This window comes from Cheilinus undulatus, linkage group 11, assembly GCF_018320785.1.
Source record: "Cheilinus undulatus linkage group 11, ASM1832078v1, whole genome shotgun sequence".
Taxonomy (NCBI): domain Eukaryota; kingdom Metazoa; phylum Chordata; class Actinopteri; order Labriformes; family Labridae; genus Cheilinus; species Cheilinus undulatus.
Window position 1 is genome coordinate 30,311,552 of NC_054875.1, and position 27,258 is coordinate 30,338,809.

General features: G+C 39.8%; 1 protein-coding gene across 2 annotated transcripts in view; it reads right to left on the reverse strand.

The window, feature by feature from the left end:
• Positions 1-4,882: 4,882 nt before the first annotated feature.
• LOC121517059 (prickle-like protein 2) overlaps positions 4,883-27,258 on the reverse strand; it is a 64,206-nt gene continuing 41,830 nt past the window's right edge. The window contains exons 3-10 of one of the 2 annotated variants that reach the window (XM_041798564.1): positions 19,358-19,542; positions 14,273-14,386; positions 13,356-13,493; positions 12,751-12,954; positions 10,363-10,549; positions 9,562-9,716; positions 6,990-7,791; positions 4,883-6,899 (exon numbers count right to left, since the gene is read on the reverse strand). In XM_041798564.1, the coding sequence (XP_041654498.1) occupies positions 5,950-6,899; positions 6,990-7,791; positions 9,562-9,716; positions 10,363-10,549; positions 12,751-12,954; positions 13,356-13,493; positions 14,273-14,386; positions 19,358-19,489 (2,682 nt within the window). In that variant the 5' untranslated portion in view covers positions 19,490-19,542 and the 3' untranslated portion in view covers positions 4,883-5,949. Of the gene's footprint in view, positions 6,903-6,989; positions 7,792-9,561; positions 9,717-10,362; positions 10,550-12,750; positions 12,955-13,355; positions 13,494-14,272; positions 14,387-19,357; positions 19,543-27,258 lie in introns of both variants that reach the window. The other variant, XM_041798563.1, reaches the window with a different exon arrangement.

Consider the following 27,258-nt stretch of genomic DNA (forward strand, 5'->3'; position numbering starts at 1 on the left):
CTGCAGTTTTACTCTATTTTTTTTTTTTTTTTTTTTTGCAAAACTGCTCAAGCTCTATCAGATTGCACATGAATCAGGAGTGAACAGTCCCTTTTCATTTCCAGCTACAAATTCTTTGCTGGACCAATGTCTGAGGTTTGATTTAGCCACTCCTGAACATTCACCTCGTCGCCTTTCAACCATTTCTGTGTAGCTCTCGCTGTAAACATTGGGTCATTGTCTTGCCAGAAAATATATCTTCTCTCAAGCTTTCGTTCTCTTGAAGACAGAATATGATTTTCCTCCAGGATTTTCCTATATTTTGCCACATTCATTTGCCCTCTACCTTTACAAGCCTTTGAGGGACTGCTGAGAAGCATCCCCGCAGCATGATGCTGCCACCACTGTGCTTCATAGTGGGAATGGTGTGTTGTGGTGATGTGGACTGTTTGGTGCAGAAATCTGTTTTCACTTTGACATTTAAGGTTTCTTTATGGTAAAAAAAAACAACTTTTATTGACAATGATTGATTTATAAAAACAATAAATGATTGAAATATCCAAGGAGGTGAATACCTTTTAGGCTGCACCATTTCAGAGACACAAACCCCAAATGGCAGGGAAATTTTCAAGTTAAAGATGTTGCTGTCTGTGAGTGACGTTCTTATTGAATGTTGCTGTTTTGTTTTTATCATACAGCATGATTACTTTTGAAAATGGAGCAAGAAAACCTCCCTTTTTTGTAAATACCTGCCTACATATGACCAACATATTATTTTCAATAACATTCATAGGACTAAACTTACTCCAAGGAGGGCTTATCTGATACAGCCTTCATCATCTACACACAGATAGACTCTTGGGTTTCTTTGTGCAACTTTAGCATCATCACTGCTGTCAGAAAGATTCTAGGTTAACATTGAACACCTTTCTTCTGTATGTATTAGGATCCCCATTAGCACTAGCAAAAGCATTGGCTATTCTTCCTGGGGTCCAACAGGGGTCTTTCCATAGGTATTGATATATTTAACTATCAGTGGCAAGGGTGCATTGGGCTGGAGCTGAGACTATTTCAGCATGGGAAATGATCACCTTAAAACAAAAGACTGCTTTACTTTTTTGTGGTGAGATTGTGTTTATGTGGATATTTTATCCTGTGCATATAATTATTCTATAAATACAGGGATCTATGTGTGTGTGTGTGTGTGTGTGTGTGTATATATATATATATATATATATAGTGCTTAACAAATTTATTACACCACTGAACCCTAACTAAAGTAAGGTTTATGCCACAGCTGCCCTAAATTAACAGCATTGGTAATCACCAAAATCATTTTTTATGTTTCTGCAATGGTTAATACACCAATATGTAGAAGCTCTTTAACCCAAATTATATTTTTAATGCTAAAATATAATTATTATTGTTATTCATGAATTTTCAAATTTACTGATTTACAAAAAAACTGAAAAAATAGTAAAGCACATTAATATTTCTTGACTAATGTGTCAAATTATAGTTATTCACTTGCATTCCTGAAGAGAAAAATGAAATGAGTTTTAGTGGTTGAATGTTATGCTTGATTAATTTCTGACTTCTCAGAGAAGCCCAGTGAGCCGGCTCAAATTTGGGTGTCTTCAGTTTGAAATTCCTCATTCCTGTTCAAAATGGTAAAAGGTGGAGAGCTCACTGAAAATGAAAGAGTCCGCATTAAAGCACTTCATGATGCTGGATGGTCTTTGACACAAATATGACAGGGGGGTCTAATAAATTTGTTAAGTTATATATATATATATGTTAATCAAAAAAGAGCAAAAGTACCCTTTAATTTGGCATATAACTGCATCCCTGTTGAATAAGATGGAAGTTGTACTTTAAAAGTATACAGTATATGCAATAAAATGTTTTAAAACACATGCCCACTCATGCTGTCACATCTTCACAAAGTGATGGCCTCATATATTTGCTCATAATTTCAGTCCTTAGTATTGACATTTATGAGGGTAAATGGCTCAGCTTTCCATCAGTATCCTCTGATGATTGACAGCTGTGACAAACCCAAGTCATCCCTGCTGTGCTGGTGCCAAATATCTTAATGTTGTGATCACTTTCATTTCCTGTGATATTGTGTTGTTGTGTTAGGTTGGAACACATCTCCAATAAAATCCACTGCAAACATGATCCTTGCATAATCAAATCTGTAGCATTACTTAACTCAGCATGATTCAGCTTTTGGAAAGCATTTCTGCTCTCCCCCCATCTCTCTGCAATTTTCTCTTCAGCTTTGACAAACTCAAGCCTCTTTAAAGTCTGCCTCACCACAGCTTTGCACCTTAGGAGCTTTTGCACCTTATGTGCTATGATGATTTGTGAATAACTTTCATCTTTCCAGGGATCTAGTTTGAACTGAAAAGGGGAATTATTTGAAAAATATCATGAGTCGATGAATTTTCTCAGAATTTTACCACTTAAAGCATCTCTGTATGTAAGGAAGAAAATTAGTATGGAGCCTATATGACTGTTTTCATTATGCATGGCGTCTTTTACTTTCAGGGTACATATTATAAGATAATTGTGACATTCTGTGGCCTGATTATCCCATCCCTGACCTGTGTGTTAAGAATGATCTTTCCCTTCCTGATCTGCTCCCACAACAATTGTAGCCACATCGACTGAGATTATAAATATTAAACATTTTTATAACAGCTAGCCAAATCTAATTTGTTTACAGATGAACGGATGTAGCTAACATCTAGCCAAGTTTAGCTTGTTTACTCATCACTAAATGTAGTAGGTAAATAACAGCTAGCCACATTTAGTTTATTTACCAATGAATGGATGTTGCTAACAGCTAGCCACATTTAGCTTGTTTACTCTTCAGTGGATGTAGCTAGTAGCTAAAATCTAGCCACATCTTGCTGGTTTACTCATCAATAGATGTAGGAGGTAGCTAACAGCTAGCCACATTTAGCTTGTTTACTCATTAATAGATGTAACAGGTAGCTAACAGCTAGCTTCATTTATTTTGTATACTCATCATTGGATGTAGCTTAAAGCTAGCCAATTTAACTTATTTACTTTTAAAAGAATGTAAGAGGTAGCTAAAAGCTAGTCACTTTTAGCTTATTTGCCTATCAATTGTTGTAGCCAACAGTAAGCCAAATTTACTGTGTTTGCTCATTCACTGACGTAGCAGTAGCTAACAGCTATCCAAATTTAGCTCGTTTGCTCTAAAGTCATGTATCATGCTGCTTGATTTTGAGTTTTGGGAGTAGACACTGGATGTTGGTTAGCAGAATCTGTTAGCTGCGCATAGTGTTGTCATCTTATTGTACACCACTCAATTTGAAAAAGCAATCTGTTATTGCTTGTCATCATGGAGGGGTCACTCATATTTTCTGATTTTCAACTTAAACCTGGGTTTCATGCACACAAAGAAATATCAACATTTATCCCCTTTGGTTTTGAATATAAATGTCAACTTAAAGCAGTGTTTTGACCTCAACCTGATCATCACATACGCCGTCAATTCCAAGACATCCAGTGTTCGTTGTTGAGATCTAGGCAACGGTTGATTTGATGTCAAGCTGGTTTTAATTTTCACCAAAGTTTAATGTGTCTGTCTAATGACTTTCAACATCAACCTCATATCCAGCCAGTGTGCTGCCTTTCCACTGATGTCCAGAGGCAGTTCTTGTGCTTCCCTGGGGTTATTTTAATGAATTATGTGTTTCTTGTACTCATTCTTTAGCTCTATTCAAAGTTAAGCATTTTAAATGTGTTCAATTTTAAACAATTCTAAAAAAATTATATTTAGATGAATGAAGTTTCCATTAGACTCAGATCTACTTTATGGACAGTAGTTTTTGCTTCTGTAAAAACTGGTGGACATTTGGCCATATTTGGTTGTGGTCATCATTCTGATTGTCTTGTCAAATCTCAACACCTGCCAAATTTTTGGGTTTGTGTCAACAACCTGATTTCCATATTCAACATCTGTTGGGTTTATGTGTTGAAGCAGCATTGGGTTTGATAACGAGTTGGTTTCTATCAGCGAAAAGTTCACCATTTGTTTACTTTTTGTATGTTGATGAAACCAGAAGTTGCCTTTCATAGTCAACCTTATTCTTATTCCCACCCAATATTCTGCCTTTACCTTGAGCCTAGTACCAGCACTTCTTGTTCTGTGTTATTCTGTTCTCTTTCTTTGGCTCTATTAATAGTTCAACATTTAAATATGTTCAGTGCTTCATTTGTGACCAAAAGCCACTAAAATCAATGCATTTCCCATTAGACCCAGATGTACTCTGTTGGCAGTACTTATTGCTACCATGGTGATCCCATCTCCCATTGACCTTGTTCAATGAATTTTATATCAATAGACCTTTCTCCCAGCATGTTAAGGGAGAAAAATCATGTATAAGATGTAATTAATAAAATTAAAGATAACTATAGTCCATTCAAGACAGCCAGTCCCCACAATGTGCAGACCTAATAGCACGTCTTACTGGGACAATTAAAGGCCCAAGGATACCATGCCATTCCTTTCACCTGAGTTTTCCTGCTGTGCTGCATAGAAATGCATGTTTAAAAAAAAGATCTTAAACCACCACCAACAAAAAAGGGCTATAGAATTTTTTTCAGTACTTTTTGATGACGTATCCTGTATATGTGGCCCCTCCCCATTCCCAGCTGGGGAGCCCAGCCTGGCCCAAGCATGGTTCATCTTTTGTAAATGCGTCATCACACTGCATTACAACCCATGCTCCCTTTGTGGAAGGGAGCAGAAAGTGTCTGCGTCAAAACGTGTACAACTTACAGAGACAATGGGGTGGTTGTTCATTGAAGTACACTTTATTTTCAATATGAGACAACAACGATTGAACATGCAAGTCTCCCTATCTCTACATCATGTTATACAAATAATGATTCTTTAGTTACAAAATATATAAATATTTAAGACAATATGTACATAACATTTACATTACTACAACCATTACTTTATTAATTTTATTATTATATATACATTTAACAGGTATTATTCTTTAATACTATTATAATTATTATTTGCATTTCTATTATTATTGTTAGCATTATTATTCTTACTCATCTATAGGTAACTCTCAAAATACAAAGCATGTTGCAGAAGAGAAAACGGGACCATACCTGACGTTACTGTGCCTGAATGGTCAAGGAGCAGAGGCTGTCTGGCTCTCTGTCCTTGGTTAAGCATGGAGAGATCTGGCTATGTAGAGCACAAAGTTCAACAGACTATTTATACAAGGTGATAACAGGGCTAGCGAGCCAACACTATATTCCAGCAGCATTTGGATTCCACTGAGGTAAACAATGACATAGCTTGGAATCTAGCACGTAACTTTCACTATCCCAACACAATTTCTGGTTTGTCCACATAGAATACGTTTTAGTGCCCAGGGCTTGGATCCCTGAACTGTGACATGAACAGTCCGATCGCTGCCGTTTGATCAGTTTTACTTCCCTTTCTTGGACTGCAAAGGAATTGTTCATTTGCTCTGTAACACGAATACACGCAAAGACACACATACATCTTATTTTTCCTTGACCACAGAGAATCTTGTAGTCAAATTCATCAGTGCATCCTGGTGCCATCAGAGGAGTTGATTTCTATCACTGTAAACATTCCTGTTGTGTAAGCCAGCTGAGCTTCCTCTTATGATTAGATCATTCTGTGTAGGTGTACACAAACACTACCCAGTGTAGAGTTGTGTAAGCTCACAAGCACATAAAATAGGACTTTTCTCTCTTCAACCCTGACACACACTCTCATGCACACACACATAAACACACAAACATGTTCAATCTCACTGTCAACTGTCTCACTCTCACCTTCCCACTCCCTCTGTTCCACCTCTCTGTTCCTGTATCTGTCTCCTTACCTCTCTCTCTTTCACTCCCCTGCTCATCTCTCACCATCCTTTTGCTCTATATCTAGGAAATAACGCAGTTTTTGCTCTTCCTCCTCTGGCGGTTGTGCATCTGGCCATGAATCGGTCCATGCAGAGGTCCGTGATGGACTCCGGTGGGAGTGTAGCGATGGCGCAGCTCCTCATTGTTGATGTAGCAAAGCTGTACAGGCCGAGGGATTGGCTCGCCCAAGAAATAACCCTCGTCTCCCTCTGACTCAGAAGAAGAAGAGCAGCTGGAGCACCAGGGATCTGCGGCCTCCACATAGCCGTCACCCCAGCATGGCCCACCTAGCCCTACAGGCTGCCAGCCAGCATTCTGCAGGGTGAGATCCGAGGTGGTGCGGGGGCATGGCCGGTGAGGCGGCTGTCTGTACCCTCCCGCTTCCAGACCGAGAAACTCCCGAGCAGCACTACCAGAGGGGAAGCGATCATAATCCTCCTGGACGCGACGATAGGGCAGCTCTACAAGTTGAGCTGGCCGGTCAGCCACAAGATGTAAGGCATTGTCAGAGCGGGAGCGACGAGAGCGTTTGTGGTGGCGGCCGCTGCGGTGCTGCCCGTGTCCATGATTTCCACGATGGTGTTTGCGGCATCTTGGCTGTGGTTGTGGTTGCTGCTGCGACATGGATTCTTGTGCGCTGATGCGTCTACGGGGCATTCTGTCACTCATGGGAGCCATTCGCAGGTTTCCACTGCTGCCCATCACCCCAACATGACCTTTCCCATCGAAGCCCAGTGGTTGCGGGCCATCCCAATACTGTAGGGGGTAGCCCACCCTCAGTGGAGTGTACATGTTATTGTTATAAGGGCGAGATGAGGATAGGGACTCTGTGCTGTGGAACTGGACTGAGGAGCTGAGGGTGCCCATGTTGCTCTTCTCTGAAACGTTCACACCTGAGTCTTTACTCAGGTCAGGCATGGAGAAACGAGACAAATGCTCCTGCCTCTTACTGACCCCATCCAGGGAATTACCTGCTAAAAATAAGGAATCAAATGTCAGATTTCCATTCAACTTGGCAGTATTTCATTTTGTATGAAACTCTGTTAGTAAGATCAGCTTACCTGTAGCATTGGACATAGTAAGGGAGTCCATGGATCCACGGGGGGTCTGTTCTAGAGGTGTTAGGGGCTCATTGAAGCTCATGGCATTGATGGGATTCCTCCTGGTTAATGGAGGTCTCCCATCTCTCTGGAATCCATGCAGGCTGATACTCCTCTTGTCAGAGAAGCCCTGACTCTGGCTGGACATCTCATTGAAGCTCATCTGTGTGCGCAGCTTATTGGGCCTGAACTCATCCTGACTGAGGTGGGTCCAGTTCTCGTTAAAGGAGTGCCCCCTCAGAGCAGCCATAGGGGTCCTCTTGGTGTTGCCTTGTTCCTTCCCCCAAGAATCTGGCCTTTTAACTGGGTTGGCAGGACTCTGAGCTGGAGGATGGGCGTTTGCATTGGGATTGTAGCCCTGCCTGAGGTTACACTGACCCAGCAGATGAATAGGTGCTGGTGTGGGGGAGGATGCCGGCTGGGGGCCCTCATAGGCACCAGGGACATAAGGGTCGTCCCGGCTCATCCACACCTGATTAAGGCTCGGGGCACGGCTTGGAGTGCGGCTGGGTGTGCGGTTAGGTGTCCTGCTTGGGGTTTGGCTGGAGGAGAGGCTTAGACGGTCCATCTGTCCAGAGAGAGGGTCGCTTTCAGCAGACAGACGGTCCGGCATGGGTGGAGGAGCTGACTGGCGTGCCTCTCCACCCCTTCGCTCCTGCTCTGCATTTCGACGCTCCTTTTTCCCAATCTTGGTGCTGTGGCGGGATTCACGGGAACGGGCGCTTTGGAAGGCGGAATCTGAGGAGTCAGACTCATCTGGATCCTGATTGGTTGTTTATAATAAGACAGTATAGAACAGTCATTTATGATTTACAGGACCATATGATACAATAGTATACAATATGAAATGATATGATAAGGCACATTATTGATGGTAAAAGGTTAGTACAGTTATTTAGGATAGTTACAGTTTGTAAAACAAATCCTATGAAGGTTGAGATATGCTTAGTGATCAAAGAAATAAACTGCCTTCATCACAGCTTTTCATTAATGGCTGACAAGGCAAATGGCCAATCACTGCTAGGGAATTTGGGGTGGCCAGACAGATTTCAGGGGCGTCCTGGTTGGCCCTGGCTACCACGGGATCCACCCCAGGTCAGGATGAGAACAACTCTCCATGGAGCAGAGAGGGAAGATGCTGATGGCTCATCTCCACATTTAGACAAAAGCTACCAAACTTTATAAGAGTGGTAGTGAGTTACTGCATAAATATTCACCTCCTTTAAAATGACTGACAGAATTCAACAGCTTTCTAGTCAATTAGTGCTAGCAATCTCACAATTGGTGAAATGAGGATAACCTGAGTGCAGTGAATGTATCTCAAGTGATTGTAGTATTAAGACACCTGGATGGTCCAGTTGGTGGTTATTCAGTATTCCTGGCTTGAAGGCAAAATAACACTCCATCAACTCAGAAAATGTTATTGAAAAGTATAGTCATGGATGGATACAAAAAAAAATCCAAGGCACTGAATATACCCCAGGGTTCAGATAAATCCATCATCAAGAAATGGAAGGAATATGGAATGTGTAGATCTGCCTAGATCAGGCCTTCCTCACAAACTGAATGACCATGCAAGAAGAAGACTAGTGGGAGAGACCACCAAGACACCTATGACTACTACAAGCCTCAGCAGCTGAGATGGGAGAAACTCTACCTACAACAACTTTTGCCCAGGTTGCTCACCATTCAAAGCCTTATGGGAGAATGGCAAAGAGAAAGCTACTGTTAAAGAAAGCATACATAAAATCTCAACTAGAGGTCACCAAAAGGCATGTGGGAGACTCCATGATCAAGTGTTTTTTGGTCTGATGAGACCAAAATGGTGATTTTTTTGGGCCAACAGACAAGACGCTGTGTTTGATGGACACTAAAAACTGCACATCACCATCTCCATTGTGAAGCACAGTGGTGGCAGCATCATGCTGTGGGGATGCTTCTCAGCAGTCAGCCATAGACGGCTTGTAAAGGTAGAGGGTCAAATGAATGTGGCAAAATACAGGAAAATTCTGGAGGACAATCTTATTCGGTCTGGAAGAGAACTATGACTTGGGAGAAGATTTGCTTTCAGCAAAACAACAACCTGAAGCATACAAAGAAAGCTACACAGAAATGCTTTAAAGACAACAACGTGAATGTTGGTGAGTGGCTGAGTCAGAGGTCAGCCCTCAATCTAACAGAGAATTTGTAACAGGACTTGAAAAGGGCTGTTCATGCCTGATCCCTGTGCAGTCTGACAGAGCTTGGGCAGTTTTGTAAGGGGGTGAATATTTATGCAGTCACTTATTTTACATAATTTCTATTTAATTGACATTACTTCGTTGAAACCTGTTTTCAGTTAGACAGTAAAGAATTGTTTTGTCAAAAAAGCCAAATTATTTTGACAACGACTAATTTATAAAATCAGTAAAAGGGTAAAACAAGGGCTTAATACTTTTTATAGGCACTGTAACATGGTAATATAACACTATGCTTCCATACTATGCATGTTAGTTTCTATAATGTAAGAATTCAATATATTTTTTCTACCTACCTGCCCGGCACTGCAGGATCGTGAGCAGAAAATCTGCCCCTGCTTTGGCAGGAAGGGGCGACCCAGCAGGGAGCGCTTGCAGTGGGCACAACAGAAACATTCTTCAGTTGCATGCCAGTGCTGCCCATCGTACGTCATTTGGCCTTGGTCAATACCTTTGGTAAGATGAGAAAACACAGAAAAAAATCTGTAAGATGTATAAGAGACAAGTTAATTAATTAATACACACGGGTTCACGCTCTAACAGCTTAATTATGATAATGTGATTGCAGCTACCTCTAACACTTCTTTAAAAGTGATATTCTATTAAGTCTGGTCAGGTACAGTATCAAGTACACCCACTGACTGATTTTAGCCATTACAAGCTAGGCTGAGCTCATATTTGTGAGACTTAATGCTTAAATGATGAATGCATAAGCAGAGCTTCTCCTAAAGGAGAAATTTCACCATCGTAAACCCAGGCATGATCACTTGATTTGCAAGATAGTGTGAATATATTTCTGCAGCTCTTCTCCCCAGCTAGAGGAAGTAATCATCTTTCACAGCCCCCATCTGGATACAACATGGGAGCATCCTCTGAAACACTCTCTTTCACTGTTACTGGAGCTTGGGATGATAATAACCATGCACATCTGACTGCACTGACTCTGCCTCCCCACAGCTGTGGCCCACAGAGCTGATAACGCCTACACTTAGAATAAATGGCAGTTAGTGTTAGAAAAACACATCAGTGTGTTTTGGTAACAGTTAATGCATGTTAGCAGAGTTTGTGCAGCAACAAGGAGGGAAAAGGAACCGTACCTATGTGCTCTCCACATGCATCACAGTACTCAGCATAAAGGGACTCAAAGCAGTTGCAGCAGTGGGGCCGTCCGTCTTTCATGATGTAGCGCTGGCCGCCAAGGGTGGTCTCGCACTCGTAGCAGCAGAAGTGCTTCATGTGCCAGTGCCTGCCCTCTGCCTCGGTGCATTCATCAGCAAAGATTATCTGCATGACCCAGACATTACATTAATCAGCAACGATACTCAGACAGGTCAGAAGTTGAACTGAGGTCATGAGTTCATGTTGAATGGAGGAAGATGTTTGGGGAGCCTCAACGCCTCTTGATTAGATCATTATTATTGCATTATACTTTTTGATTTTCCCTCAGGACAGTTGTTCTTATCCTTTTAACCCAAGGACCCTTAGAATAAATGTACAGGGCCTGTAACAAGTACCCCCCCTTGGATATTTTACCCATTTACTGATTTCATAAATCAAACATGGTCAATATAATTTGGCTTTTTGACTATAAAAATTACAAAAAAACTGATCTCTACAAAGTAATGTCAATTAAATACTCCAGAACATTCACTTTGTTGTCTCTAAAGCATTTCTGTGTAGCTTTCGCAATATATAAATAAATCATCTCCCAAGTCGTAATTCTCTTGCAGACTGGATACGATTTTCCACCAGGATTTTCCTGTATTTTGCAACCTTCATTTTATCCTCTACCTTTACAAGCCTTCTAGAGCTGAATGCTGAGAAGCATCCCCACAGCATGATGCTTCGAACACTGTGGTTCACAGTGGAGATGGCGTGTTTGTGGTGGTACGCAGTGTTTGGTATCCACCAAACAAGCGTCTTGTCTGATAGCAAATAAGCACCAAATTGGTCTCATCAGACCAAATAACTTTCTTCCACTCGCCCATGGAGTCTCCCACATGCATTTTGGTAAACTGTAGTTGAAATTTTATGTTTTCTTCAACATTAGCTTTCTCTTTGCCACTCTTCCATAAAGCTTTGAATGGAGAGCAACCTGGGCAACAGTTGTTGTATGCAGAGTCTCTTTCATCTCAGCTGCTGAGGCTTGTAACTCCTTCAGAGTATTAATAGATGTCTTGGTATTCTCTCTCACTAGTCCTCCTCTTGCATGGTCACACGTATGTAAGGATGTCCTGATCTAGGCAGATTTACACATGTCCCACATTCCTTCCATTTCTTGATGATGGGTTTAACTAAACTCTGGGATATATTCAGTGCCTTGGAATGTTTTGTTGCCATTCCTTGATTTACACTTTTCAATAACCTTTTCTCTTAGTTACTTGGAGTGTTCTTTTATCTCCATGGTATAATGGTGGCCAGGAATACTGATAAACCAGTGACTGGACCATCCAGACACAAGTGTCTTAATACTACAATTACTTGAGATACATTCTCTGCACTCAGGTAAATACCCATTTCACTAAATGTGAGACTACTAGCGCCAGTTGGCTGGACCTCTGTTGAATTAGGTCAGTCACTTTAAAGGGGTGAATATTTATGCAGTTACTTATTTTACATCACATATGGTAATTTAGTTGACATTTCTTTGTATAAATCTGTGTTCACTTTGACATTTTAAAGTTTTATTTTTTTATCATTTTAGTTAAAAAAAAGTTACATTATATTGACCATGACTCATTTATACAATCAATAAAAGGATAAAGCATCCAAGGAGGTGAACAGGTTTTATAGGCACTATATCTTTGGTTACACACCATTCCATGTTTTCTTATCAGCTTTGTAGTTGTTTGTAATTCAGTTAAATAGGTATTTCCCTCTTATGTGTCTTTTATTGGTTAATGTTAGAAATTAGATAAAGAAAAACTATTTTAAGTGTGTGAAGAAATATCATTTTCCCTATATTATCAACCTCCCTGAAGTCTTGGCAGGTTTACAGTTAATCTACAAACACTGCTGATGTAGACATCTTACTTATTTGTACTTCCCACCTTTTGGATGTGTCAAAATGTCCAAATCTTAAAAAAAATCTCAATTTTAATGTAACCAGCAGGTAGAAATGTTGGTGTCCTCTTAATTAGGTGTCAGTGTCAGCGGTACAAAAATGCTTCTGACTCAAGGAGAATTAAATGATCTGATTAGAATAATACTACTCATTGATTAATAAATTGTCCACCAGCCTCTATAGTAAATAAACAATACCAGGCTTCTTTTACTTGCTAGCACAGTGTCCAGAGTTATTATTATTGTTATCGCTGGCTTGCTTGTCACACATTTTGGTTAGATAACAAGCAGACTCTCTGAGACATGGCCTGACAACGAGACATATTTTCTCTCCAGACCAGTTTTAACTATATCCAAGTCTCTGAGCTGTGAACCATTCTGCCATGTCCAACCCTGAGAGCTCCAGGCCCTGACAGGCACACCTCATCACAGGCGCAGCAGCGGGGCTTCAGCCTCTCAGCGTGGTGCCGGCCACAGTAGATCTTTCCATCTTGGTAGAAGTAGATGAGATCCACCAATAGCTCCTCACACATGCCACAAACAAAGCAGTGAGGGTGCCAGCATTGTCCGTGGCCTGCTCGTGCTGCAAAAACCACAATGTCCCCTCCATTTATCTGACCACCGCACTGTGAAGAGGAGAGGGGAGGAGATGGGATTTGTTCAAAGAAAAAATAAAAGGAAAGACATAGGAGAAATGTTGAAGGGGAAGAAGTAAAAGTCATGAATACAAACTGCAAGTGAAGAAGAGGGTGAGCAAGAGCGTGGTACTTGAAATCAGCTGTATCTTTCTATAATTTTTTTTTTTTTTTTAATCTCAGGTTTATCCATCTGGTGAAACATTAAAAGACCCCATTAAAGCAAAACCAGAAACGTAATTTAAAATGGGCTGAATTACACAGATGGAAAAGAGAAAGACATTTCTTGAGAAAAAAGGCTATAAAGTTTTAAAAGGCCCATTGATATCATTTATGTGTGGAATGGAGGATAAGAGGAAAGAAGAGGATTGAAGGGTATTTGCTGATTTTACCTTGTCACAAATGGCCCCATTGATGGTGAGAGGAAAAGGACGAACATTGCCTCTTCCCAAGTTGTCCTTTTTCCGCTGGTTGCTGAAGAGCTTCAGCTCTCGTTTCTCCTCCTCATCCAACGCGTTGCAATAACGGACCTGAACAACATGATTCATCATCAGGCATCATCGGAAAAACTGAGGACACTTCCTGACTGCAGCATTTTACACCCACAAAGAGAAAATGTGGGCCTGATTCACTAAGAACAGTTTGCAGCTGCTAATAGCTCCAAAAATTGCAGATTATTTCACTTTCTGCTGTCTAGCTCTCAAAGCGTATATAGCTGATGATATTCAGGTGCAAACTCACCAGTGTAGTTGCCAGCTCTGTGCATTTTGCTTTTCCTTTGAAACTGAATGTGAAGAGAAGCTTTCTGCACCTTTACTGTGTGCAGATTTGAAACACTGGCATCATCATCAAGCATAATGGCTCGAGACGTCTCCATATATGTGGATGAAGAGTTAAACTGACGATTCTGACCTGATTTCACCCTTGATTCTGATGTCAAAGTAATTCTTACAGACTTTATTAAAATGGTTTTGTTCACTGGAAACTTTGCATGTGACATCTTTTATACAGCAGTGCAATTCTCACCAACTCTGAGCAGTCATTTTTTATGATATGATGAGGTTAAATCTGCACAGAGAGTGGCCAATTTCTCCCAAGCTACTTCATAATGGCTCATTCAAATACACATAAAGAGACGCTGTTTTCTCTGCAGCACACTTAGGGGTGTGTGTAACCCTTTGAGTGTGTATGTTTAATCAGTCAGTCTTTTCTCACATCATTTGTGCAGGTTAAACTGATGCAAAAGGCACACAACCCTATTTTGAGTCAGGCTTTTTGGTCAAATGTGAAGCTCATTGTGCTGGTTTACCTCATTATCATGTGGTGGCAACTGGTGCAGCAATTGTTTGATGCGGTATTTCTCTCCAGGGCTGTTTATGTAGGGGACCTTCTCTTCTGGTAAGGAATTGTAATACTGATGCACCTGCAAAAAACAACCACAAACATACATTTCAAAAGCTGCCCTTAAGTATTAAGGCCTACTCTTTTGGGAGCTCTGGTTCCAGAAGTAAATTTTCCTTTCCAATCCTTCATAATCATGACAATAAAACATTTGATTTGGCACAAAAACAGCATCCAAAACTAGAAAAAAAGGACAAAGGTAAAGGGCAAGCTGGCTCCACAAATAAGAGATGTCTCTGTGACTCTTTGGAATTCTGGTTAGTGTGGTATTTTCGAGCTCGAAGAAAGTATGTTTTTCTTAAAAATAAAAAAGTTGATATCATATGAACTTGTGTTTTCTTCAGGACTATACTCCATGGATTCACACTCAGGAAATGATTGTATTACTGCATTACTGTACATTTAAATATTGCAGTTTTGCAAATTAAGAGATGTACCCCTTGAGAGACAACTGAAAGCGGCATGTGTTGAGGTTCTTCTAGAATCTGCCAAGCACCTCTAAATTAGGACTGTTGATTTCAACAAGAAACTGCATCCATGTCTGCCTGTCGGAATATAAATACTGATAGTTTTATGGGAAGGGAGGCACCTGTCTCTTATTTTTCCCAACACATTTTTAAGTCTGACTTGGATGTTGTTCTGCCTCACACAGTAGTTTAATTGTTCATTTTCCTTAGATATAGCGTACCGGCGCCATCTGGTGGTATTCAGGATGATTATTTTTTGCTCTCGATATTTTTACCTGTACTTCCCATCTAAACCGCAAGTAGATGGATTCGGCCGTTTTGTAGTCTGTGGCTGCACAATTCTGCTTCGATTATTTCTTTTCTGCATGCTAGAAGCAATGTCTGTGGGTATATACATTGTTTAAAATATGTATGCCAACTTACCTGCTGTTGTGCAAGTTTCTCTTAAGTTTATTTGATGCTAGCTATAGCGACATGCAGCTGACAAATGAGCTAATGCTAACATGCTAATATGCAAGCACCACATAGCTAATAGGCTAATGGTGTGTGATTTACAATTAGACATGCATTATTTTATGTTTTTGTTCAATTTTTGTGGAGCAGTGTTTGTACTGTTGGTACATGAAAGAAGACTGTAAAAGGATACCCTAAGTAAACTTCAAACTTCAGATATTTTTCACATTATGGGGAATACTTTCCTGACAGGAAGAATTTGATCTTGAATTTCACGTTTTAAAGAACAATTCCCATATTACTAACCACTCATATGAGAAGAGAAATGAAAGTTTATTTCACGTGAATTTTCAAGCCACCAAGTGAAGGTAAGATTGTCCCCCCCCCCATTTTAGAAAAGTAAACAAATAATGAAACAGCTTTAGTTGGATTCTCAAAACATGAGGTTCAAGTCTGGCCTGTGGATCTTTCACTATGTCATTTCCCCCTCTCTCATCCCTGTTTTTGACTCTGTCCACTATCTTGTCTCTCTTAAATCAACACAGACAACACAATATCACAGCAGTTCTTGAAATAGTTCATAAAGCACTCATTAATGTTGCGTAGATGGCCTAGCGATAAGGTGCTTCATGTACGTGGGGGGTCCACATTCAAGTCTGGCCTGTAGCTCCTTTTTTCCACTTGTCTCTCCCCGACTCTCTCATCCCGTTTTAAACTTTAGTCACTGTCATCCTCTCTGAATAAAGCAGTTCAGTGTATGCTCTTTCTGATTTCGGTAGCATTGTTAGACTTCTAACACATTAGCTGCTAACATGCCAACATAGGAAGAACTATGCAAAGACCATGTTGAAGAAGAGGAAAAAAGCAGTTATAACATGTGGCTAGACTTGTAAATGAACACACTTTTTAAGGTTAAGGAAAAATCAAAATATTTAGGAGTATAGTAGTTTGTTGACTTTTGTTTTCACAGCAATGATTGACCTTTGCAGTTGTAGGACTATTTGGGTAGTTACATAATGGACCATGTTTTAGTGACTCATTGCGACAGGTTCACCTTAATTAATCTGAAATTACTTTCAAATTAATTCATCATGGTCTTCATGCAAATAGAATTTGTTTTCGCTCTACCCTCCAATATCTTTGCCCTTGGAAATTAGTGTCTGGGATGTACAATGAGCCACAGACATATCCTTGAACAGAATCAGGTTCTTAAAAATTCAATGGCTAATATTCACCATGCTTTGAGGAAATGTCAGTTACCCATACTGACACTGGTATTAGAATTCATGAAGCAGAAGCCCTTTATAGCCCTGGTGTGAACCTTTTTATATATGCATGTTAGTGAGTGAAAAGAAGAAAACCTTGATTGGTAAACACTCCAAACGATGGAAAGCAATCTTGTCACTTGTCTGTGATTTTCAGCAAAACAGCCTTTGACACAAAGTGGACTAGTTTCAGTTCAGTGTAAAGATCTATTCTGTTGGAGTTGTTGTGATCTAATTTCCATAATCAGTGGGGTGGAGAGTGAAAGGCAGAGGAAATGTGTATCTCTAAGTGCTGCCCCTCGTGCTTTCTATGGCCCACCCTCTTGATTAATACTACACTTTGGAGGGTGACACTTAACGTCGTGCCCATTTTCAAAGTCGGGGTCACTCTGGGTGATGAACTTCTCTCTAGAATCCAAAATCAATTACAGAAAGTTGGAAGGACACAACTGTAAAAGTGAGTGGATATTCACACTAATGCAACATTTTCCCTTGTGCATCATGCTGCAAAAACAGTCTAACTGAAATTCCTGCATTACTCGATCTAATAGATTAGCCAGCAACAAACCTTTCTTTGCAAAATTGCTGACCGTACGCAATGAAAAGACTATGAAAAATTATCCATCAATAAAAGTGTATTATTCTGCTCTAAAGAATCAATATTTAATCAATATTTTGCAACTTAATTCAGAGTTGAATAACAGTTCAAACTTATGCAAGGCAATCCTGTCCTCCCTTGCTCTAGAAATAATCTGAATAGAAACCAGATAGTGTTGCTTTTCACAATGGAGCAGAACAAAGAGAAAAAATGTGCTCCAATTTTAGGTGTTGCAACCATTACTTATGCAATCTGCTTTAGTATCTACTCAAAAATAGGTCAGAGGTGTTTAGCAGTCCACAGTTTAACCAGGGGCACCAGTGTGGTTTACTTATGTCAAAAATTTGGGAATAAACCTGTCAACGAGCTACAAAGATGAACCTTTAAGTCACAGGGAATGTAGTTCAAATGGGGTTCTTCAGATCTGACAGTTCCATGAACTGTGCAGCATGAGGTGTTGTCAACATTAATGACATTGTGCAGAAAGAAACTCAGAGTGGCAGGCTAAAAAATCATCACATTCAAGCATATTAAAAAAGCAACAGGCAGCCTCAACTGCCTGCACCCCCTGTTGGATTAGAGAGACTGCAGCCTCTTTCAGCATCCTGTCAAGATGGCTGACTGGAGAAAATGACTGTTATCAGCCCGGCCTGTCATCTGTTAACAGAACCCTGGGAGGCCTGTTGTATTAGAGTGCTGCCCTTACTTAATAAAGACAGTTCTTTTTGTTAGTCCACAATGTAGCTCAAAAGAACTGTGTTTATCTTATGGCAGAACAGCACAAAAAAGGTAAAAAAGGGGGGGAAGTGAAGATCTGCACTATTAATTACATTAGCTTGGTCATGCATGCAATTAAAAGGCCCCTAAACTGCAAATGAGTCCAGACAGGAATGTGAAACCTGGATTTAAAAAAACATTTCCAATTAAATCCATTGAAACATTCACTGACTCAAATTACTTTCATTCCTTTTGGTTTCAATTTGCAACAACATGAAGAAAAGACAAAGGCTTGGCAAACTAAAGTGTCATTAAACAGACATTCTACTGTATATCTGCTCTGTTCTTTCTTTCATCATTTATGTTCAGACTTGAATACATTCAAATATTCTATACCAAGTGTTATTCAGTACAAAAACAATAAGAAACAATGATAAAAAACACTATGACACAATATGCTATAACACAATCTGATGACAATGATACAACATGATACAGCACAATGTAAAACTGAAGGATATGATAGCACCGCATGATATAACATGACTCAATATTATTAGGAATGTGCGCCGTTAAGCGCTGACATACTCTAAAATACTGCACAATATGATATGATACAATACAATGCTATACCATAGGATACCATAGGATATCATACCGTATCGTGCTATACCGTACCATACCGTACTGTACTGAACCATGCCATGCCATGCCATGCCTTACCATACAATACCATGCCATACGCTAAGGGACAAGGGGATACAATTCAGTATGATACAATGCAAAACAATACAATTATACAAAATGCATAAGATAGGATACGATAAGGTATCACATGATAAGACACAATGATAGAACACAAAAAGATTATTATGGTATGATACAATATGATACTGTAGGACATGATGAGGTAAAATGCTAAGATGAAATAGGATGAAATGCAATGTAATAGGATAGGATAGGATACCATACCATACAATATCATATGACAGAAAAAAAATAAAATGTTTAATGAGGGGAATAAGGCCAAATCCATACAATAGAACTACCTAACTGTTACCTCTTTTGGCCTTTTGTTTTCCTGCCTTCCATCTGACTTTGGACTTGTTTCCTATAGTGAATTTCAAACTGACAGCTGAAAATGTCCTTGCAATCATTTCTTTTTTTCCCATAAAACAACCTGACAGCTATCTTATGTGTCATCCTTGAATTCACCTTCTCCTTGAAAAGGGTTAACTACTATGAAGTGATCAAAAAACAGTCATGATCCCTTTGTCTTGCTTTCAAATCAGTTAATTTTCCACCTCAGGATTATTAGGAAAATATCACAGATGTTTTATCATCCAAATAATTCAATTCTTCAGAGTGATTCATTTCAATTTGTTATGGCCTGGCAGTACTGGACAAAAACAGCCCTGAATAATGAGAAAATGAAGACTGACAGAAACACGTGGTGAATAAGAAAGTGAACTAAAGTGGTGGAGTTTGTTTACCTGTTCAGGACTGAGACCTGGAGGAACCCAAGCATACTCCTCCAGCGCACATCCGGAGTCATCATCAGAGGTGGAGTTCCTCTGGAAGTCGTACATCAGCTTGGTGATGGTCTTCTCCATCTCCAGAGACATGGCTGTCACAACATGCTCCTCTACACAGACAGATTCAGAGGACACAGGCACACCTGGAGAGGAAACAGGCAAGAAGGTGTGAAAGGAAGTCTCAATGATGTATATTCATGTTGACATTCACACCTTGAGGTAACGTGAGGATAAAACTAACTCTGAAAAGTTGTACAGTGCCTGTAAAAGTATTCAACCACTTGGATGTTTTACCCTTGTATTGATTTTATAAATCTGAAATGGTCAATCTGGCTTTTTGACAACAAAAAAATTACAACACAAGCATACACCATACTTAAATATTCAAACCCTTTAAGTCAGTATTTAGAAGATGCACCTTTGGCTGCCATCACAGCACTGAGTCTGTGTTGCTAGGTCTCAATCAGGTTTGCACATCTAGACACTACAATTTTACTCCATTCTTCTTTGCAAAACTGCTCAAGCTCTGTTGGGCTGAACAGGAATCAGGCATGAACAGCTTTTTTCAAGTCCAGCCACAAATTCTCTACTGGATGGAAGTCTGGGCTTTGACTCAGGCACTCCAGAATATTCACCTTGTTGTCTTTGAACCATTTATGTGTAGCTTCCCCTGTATGCTTCAGGTCATTGTCTTGCTGGAATAAAATTCTTCTCCCATGCCAAAGTTCCCTTGCAGACTGAATACAATCACACTCCATGATTTTCCTTTATTTTGCAGCATTCGTTTTGCCACCTACCTTCACAAGCCTTCTAGGGTCGAATGCTGAGAAGCATCCCCACAGTATGATGCTGCCACCGCAGTGCTTCACAGTGAACATGGTGTGTTTTGTGTTATATGAAAACCTTTTAAAGATTAAATTGCATCCACTAGTGTTCAGGACATTCCAGTCAAGACCAGGCATTGCCATCATTTGAGCTATATAAACATTAGCATATAGAAAATAAAATACATTATCAGACCAGCAATGCAGTCCGTATAGACATGATTATCAGCAGACGCCGCTCCATCTGCATTCAGGGCTTTACTTGAATGTCTGAGTAGAGATCAATTTAGTTCTCTCCTCCCTCTTGCTGTTTGAGAGGGGACCAGCTGTGCACATTACTGACACATGAATAATTAACAGCACAAGGTATCGCCTCCACCACTAAAGTATGAAAATGAAATGCAACTCATTTTACATGCAGCTACGATAATCTAGTGAGCCAGCAACAACAGTAAGAATAAGCTTACTTTTCATGGCTTATGTTGAAAGCTGGTGAGTGAAGAGAAGTGACAGTTAATGAGTGTAAAAGAGAAAGAAACATGTTGATTATTATGCTGTCAGGGCTAATACAACATAAAATAAATGCAAAAAGGGATTACTGAGTTGTCTTATATTGTTAAGTAATCTGAGTGTGAAACTGTTTGATGTGGAGTTGGCCATTTCAGCTCAGAAAACAGAGACATCAGATAGGATGGTTTTTTGTTATCTGTAGGTCATGTATCAAGGTCACTGCAGTCCACTAACTAAAACAACACCCCATGATGTTAGTAAGAAAGTGCAAACAGGCTCTGACATTTCTGACTCAAAATTATTTCTGCTCAAAACCGCAAGACAGGTTCTTTACAGGCATTATCAGACAGCAGCAGCATTTCCACAGCAGATTAGAAATCAGAAAAATAGAGCTTAAGCTGTGGCCAAGGAACAGCAGACATTTCCACAGACTGAGCCAGTGAGTCAGCCTCCATCCAGCAGAGCTGAGTACTGTTTATCTCTCTAAGATGGGTGCTGCTGATTTCTTTCTGTGGATACATCACAGGTATGTAACCTTGAGCCTCCAGCCAGGCCTGAGGCTCTTCTTCATTAGTATACGGCACTGAGTGATAGGAGGCCTGCTGGGAAGGCTGTAGCCTGTTGCACCAGTTAGCCACCAGTTCCAACCAGACAAATCTTGGCAATAAGAAATCTGATCAGGTTCAAATAAAGCTTTGGCTCATACGGAAGCTGTTGTTTGTTTTTATCACCTGGCTTTTGTATCTAAAACTCACCTGATGTTTTTTTAACACATATTCTGTTAAATCTGTTTCTTGTCTAGGTAGTTAGGCTATATGAAAATATTGATATTAAGGAGTAAATACTGGGCAAGTTTTCTGATTTCTATTGGTCAGTTTACTTTCTTTTTGACAATTTAGAGGTGAGCTTATAAGTCTAGCTGATAGGAAGGATAAGAAGACGGATGCTGGAGCCTAGCCTATATGTCATCGAAAGCTAAGTTTAACTAGCATTGATATCATAAACACTTTAAAAGACCACCTTTATTGTTACAGATTTGTGATGATTTACTGCTGTAAATAAATTAAAGTGTTAGTACTTGGATTTTAAGAGGAAGGGGTTCAGTGTGTTACAACTAGTACAAACTAGTGATCTTAAGGGTGTTTTGCTAAAGGTTCATTTGAACAGGTACTCAAAATATTTAGTTTATTCATTATTGAGTGCAACAAAAAATGTTAGGGTATAGTCTAGCATAAAGAATGAAAAAAAGTGAAAACAAAGCTTTCCTTCATCAAAATGGAAAAACACGTCTTTCAGTTAATCAAAAATCAATCAATTCACCTACATATTTAAGTTACACCACTAAAGAAGCTAGCCGAAGACTACTGACCTTCTACACTCTTGTAAATCTCCTAACCCCAAATTTTACTCGTGTAAAATAACTCCCAAGCTAACACAGCTAAAGCTAACCAAGCTACAATAGCTATATTAGCTTATTCTGCATTTGCTAAAGCTAACATAGCTACATAGCCACATTACCTAATGCTATGTAGCTCACATAGCTACATAGGCCTTTGAAGAGACGTTAACTACGTAGGAAGCGTAGCTAAGCTAAAGCAGGCACTGTTTACTTAACTACTTCTATAACATATACACATAATTGAATCCTGGATTAGACTGCTGATCTTTTTTCTGTTTTATTTATTGAATGTTGCTTAGTCTGTAATGTTTGCATCGGGTTTTTTCATGGATGCAGCTGCCCCACTTTGTTTATGAATAATTTGAATGTATAAAAAAAAAAAAATTCTAAAGCAAAGAATTAGGTCACCTCTGTCCGAAAGGAGACAGCGTCTCACATTAGTGTTCTGCAAGAGGGGGTGTCTGAGAACTGTGACCAGACCCCTCTCAAAAAAACACAATTGATGAAGTCAAGTATGCAAAGAGCATATGCATAACTGTACTGTTATTGACTGTTAGGTTGGTGGGCCGTATGTAGTACGTAATGTTTTAGTATGAAGCGGCAAAATGTTTCGGACTCTGGCGTTGTGTGTGTCAATAAGATCTGTGGTTCAGGAACTTAAAAAAGTCACAATTAAGCAGAAAATTGTTTGTTTTGTGTAAAAACAAGTGAGACTAATCTTATGTTTGTCGGAATTAGAACAACTATGAAGCATGTCACATTCATTTTACACATACATTGTTAGAGAGAATCTTTTTTATGCACCAGTGCTTGGATTAATGGTCCCTTCACACCCCGCTTGTTAAGATGTTCTGTAAGTCTCTACTGTGCATTGTTAAACAAAGACACAGCTCTGGTGTCAAACTGTTCCAATGTATTAAGTAGTCTCTGCAGCCAAACTTTTGACTGAACGCACATTCAGCTGGTGCCGAAGGCTGCTGATGAGTGTGTGACTTTATGACGTAATACACACATGCTAGGCCGACATGGTTAGTCACAACACACTCCTCTGTTCTTCCCCAGCAACACAAGGAGAGAGGAGAGACGAGCTGTGAACTTCTGTTCCCTGGAGGAGGCATACTTTTGGGTAATTAATGTATCACAAAATTATATTTAGGGAGAAATGAGATATTTCAGTTATCTCTTGTTTGTGATATTCTTGTATTTTTTGCTCTCCTGGAAAACTAGATGGTGATGGTGAATGATGCTATTTCCTTCAATTTTATTTCCTTAACAGAATATGTGATGTTGAAAATGTTAAAAACTCCACGAAAAGCTCATTTAAGATGAAGTTTAAAGAACGGCATAATTTGTTTAAGCAGAGCTTCCTTTTATCGACACTCTGCAAGAGTCTAAAGCAGATCTAGTCAATCTCTAGCTTTTTTAGGACTAGCAGATTGCTCCTAGTCTTCCACACAGATCGATACACTCTCACGCAGATAAGAGGAACTAATCAGTGATATCACCTGGAGGAGTGAACAGCTGAAATGAAAAGCTGCAGATTCTCTGCCCCTCTGCTGAACATCTAGTCTGCAATCATTACAAACATCTGTTTTCACTTTCTCACTGTTTCATTCAATATCTGACCTTTACACCACAATGACATTTTAATTAGCATCAGTAACATTTCTTTGGAGGATTAAATTCTTGTATTATCAACGTTATAATGTGAAAGTGATAGCAAATTCTCTCTGGGGTGTGAATAACTACATCATAGTTTATTAGAACAGTGTAATATTAAGAAATCTGCAATATACTGTTTTAAACAATATGATAAAATATCCTACATTAGTGGCAGTAGCTTAGATTGGAAATTTGACTTGCTCTGGTTGATGTAGAGGCCATCTCACTTCCTGAACGTAACTGAGGTCAGTGGAGAAGCTATAAGAGTCAAAAGTCAAGGGCTTAACCCAAACCAAGGAGGCTCCTGGGGCATGCACTCCTGCACATTTAATGATAAGGAAATGCCAGTACTGTCTTTTACATCTAATTGTTCTCAAGGTGTAACCTGACATACCAGATCAACTGTTTCAAATATCCATTGCATTGATATATTTCCCATTCATCTGGGAAAGCTCCAATACAAAGGGTTTGGAAAGGACAGGACCTTTAAAAAAATTCTCAGAAGGTGACTGGAGGAGCATTCTGTCTGTCATATTTGTGATGGGCCAATCAGAGTGACGAGACAAAATGACATTGTACACGTGTTTTTCTTGAGCTGATGGGTTACCGCTGCCTTAGATTGTTAATGGCTGAGCATCTTGGTGAATTAAACTGATGCCAAGGCTGGTCGGGAGATGTGCAAAAACGTCTTTCAGTGTGGCTCTAATTGTTTTTAAAAGAAATGTGGTTCAGTTCCAATTAAACTGCCACTTTCCTACAACTACATCCAAGCTAATAGCTACCACTGCAGCAACCACTGGATACATCAGCAACCGGCTGTGGTGATTGCAAACCCAAGCTGAAAGCTTTCAGTGTGACTCTCTGCCCTTGTTATAATAAAGAAATGTTTCTCCTGTTCCAACAAAACTGCCGTTGTAGCTAAGTCTGAGCTAATCACTCTACTAACAGCCATTTTATATACCCACTCACACAACTAACCATTTCCCCCTGTAATTTTCACAAACTCATGTCAAAGCAGGTTGGAAGAAAACATCTTTTCCATCATGAAAAGCTTTTAGTGTTGTTTTTACTCTTTACATCATGCAAAAACGTGGTCAAGTTCTTTTAAAATTGATGCTAAACTAAAGTTTTTTCAAGCAAATCACCACGCTGAAGGCAGCCATTGCGAACAGCTTGGAGTATAACTAAACCCAGCCCGTAGCTACCACCTCATTCTCCTTAAATAACGCTGATTAATCCAAACAGTGTTCGGTTCGGCACAAATGTTGTAAACTGGATCTTTTCAAGATGGATTTGCCTGATGACAGATGGAGTCTGGCAATCTATCTGCTTGGCAAAGTTACTTAAAGTGCCTTCTTGTTCCTGAAAACATATGGTTGAAGAGAAATCCTTTTTGGTCTTCTAAGGATTCAACGATGCAATGGCAGTTCAAGTCCAAGACAACGTCTGCATTTTAGATTGGAGTGGAAAGGGAGAACCCACTGTTAGGCAGGAGAACCCTGGCTACACTCCTTTCTTTCGCAACATCCTACCCGTGTGAGATTGGGTTTTCTGCTGTTGCATCAATCAAGACAAAATACAGATGAAGCTGGAAATTGAAAATGAACTGAGAGTGGCAGTCTCACAGCCGCAGAGATGGTTGGAGCTGAGTAGCATGTCTCTGCACCTTGGAAATCTCTAGTGGAGGCCTCATCATTATATGGAGGGGGCGAGGGGATGGGTTTTACATTACAGGGGGAGCTTGGGTGACAGAATGATGGCAGAGAATAATCTTGGTTAGTCGTGAGTAAGTTTCACAAAACATGAATGAGGTACAGCAACAGAACAGCAGCAGGAGCATTTCACACTTCCTTATGTTGCAGTCTTAAAATAACAAATTATTTTTATAATTCCATGGCAATGATCAGTATTGCTTGCTATAAATCAGTGCTATTGGTCACCCTTTACATCTGTCAGAATAAAGTGAAAAATACAGTGCTTTTTTTTCATTCCCTAAGAAGTGGCGATTTTGGAGATAGGTTTTCACCCTACAGCAACAATAAGTTGTTTATTAGTGGCCACCATGACAAGACATACCCAACAACAACTTTCAAAATTAAGAATATCTCTGACTTTGAAAACTGTTAGAAATAATTGAGGCAATGTTACTCAACTAAAAAATATTCAGCATAGCAGGGGTAGGGCTTGTTTAATTGTTGCATCTGCTTATAGTTTTAAAACATAACGCTAGATCCACTTTCTAATACAGCCTGTTTTTTAAAGTAGAAAATAATCTAAGTAAATTCAAACACTTTGACAACACACTGCTAATTTAAACATACATATCATGCAACTGGCTGATAACTTGTAACCTGACATGCCAGATAGAGTCTTTCAAATATCTATTGCATGAATAAATTTTACATCCATCGGCGAATCCTCACATAAGCGTTTGGGAAGGGAAGAACTTTTCAGGAACATCTCAGAAGGTGATTGGACAACATTCTGTCAGTCACATTCATGACGGACAATCAGAGCCAAAAGACAAAATGAGGTACTAGTAGGCATGCACAATTCCAGTGCTAACATGCAGGCTTGTTGTTATCTAAATTCTATGTCGAAGCCTATCAGGCTCTCTGCTAAGAGAAGCTTTCTGTGTGGCTCTGCTCATGTTTTAATAAAGAAATGTGGTCAAGGTCTGATTAAACTGCCGCTTCTTCACAGCTACATCCAAGCAAATCCCCACCATGGCAGTAGACACTGTGTACACCAGCTTACGGCACAACCTGAACCCACATGTAACAATAGCAAACTCATGCTGAAGCAGGTTGGCAGAAGACCAAAAGACATCTTTTCGGTCATGAAAGGCTTTCAGTGCTGTTCCCTTATTAATAAAGAAATATGGCCCAGTTCTGATAAAACTGCTGATTCACTATACTGTAGATACAGCTGTGCTAATTGCTATGCTGGTGGCGGCCATTCCTATTGATAGCTTAAACCCTTCAGGTAATTTGCCTTAACAATGCCAGTCCCACCTAACCTTGCAAAGCAGATGGATTCACCCGTTTCCTTGTTTCTCACTGGCGAATCCATCTTGCAAAGCTCCCATCTGAACCATTTGGAGTTAGAAAGTGACAGGACCAATCAGTGACGAGGGGCAGTACTTTCAGGCACGGCAGAGTCGTGATGTAAACAAGCAGCTGCAAGAGGCCGGTGCAATTATGGTGGAGAGCTTAGCATGGATGCTGCTAAAGCGCCAGTTTTATCAGAACTTGATGACATTTAAAGAACAAAGAATAGCAGTGAGTTGTTTTCTTTTCAAAAATGACAAAAGTCGAGTACCTACATGTCTATAATCACCATGTTTCGCATTATTCCTCAGCTCGATAGCGGCTACATCACGTGTTTTGTTGCTCTGATTGGCCCATAGAGATGTGACAGAATGATAATCCAATCACACTTAGTTTTTTTTCAAAGCCTCTGCC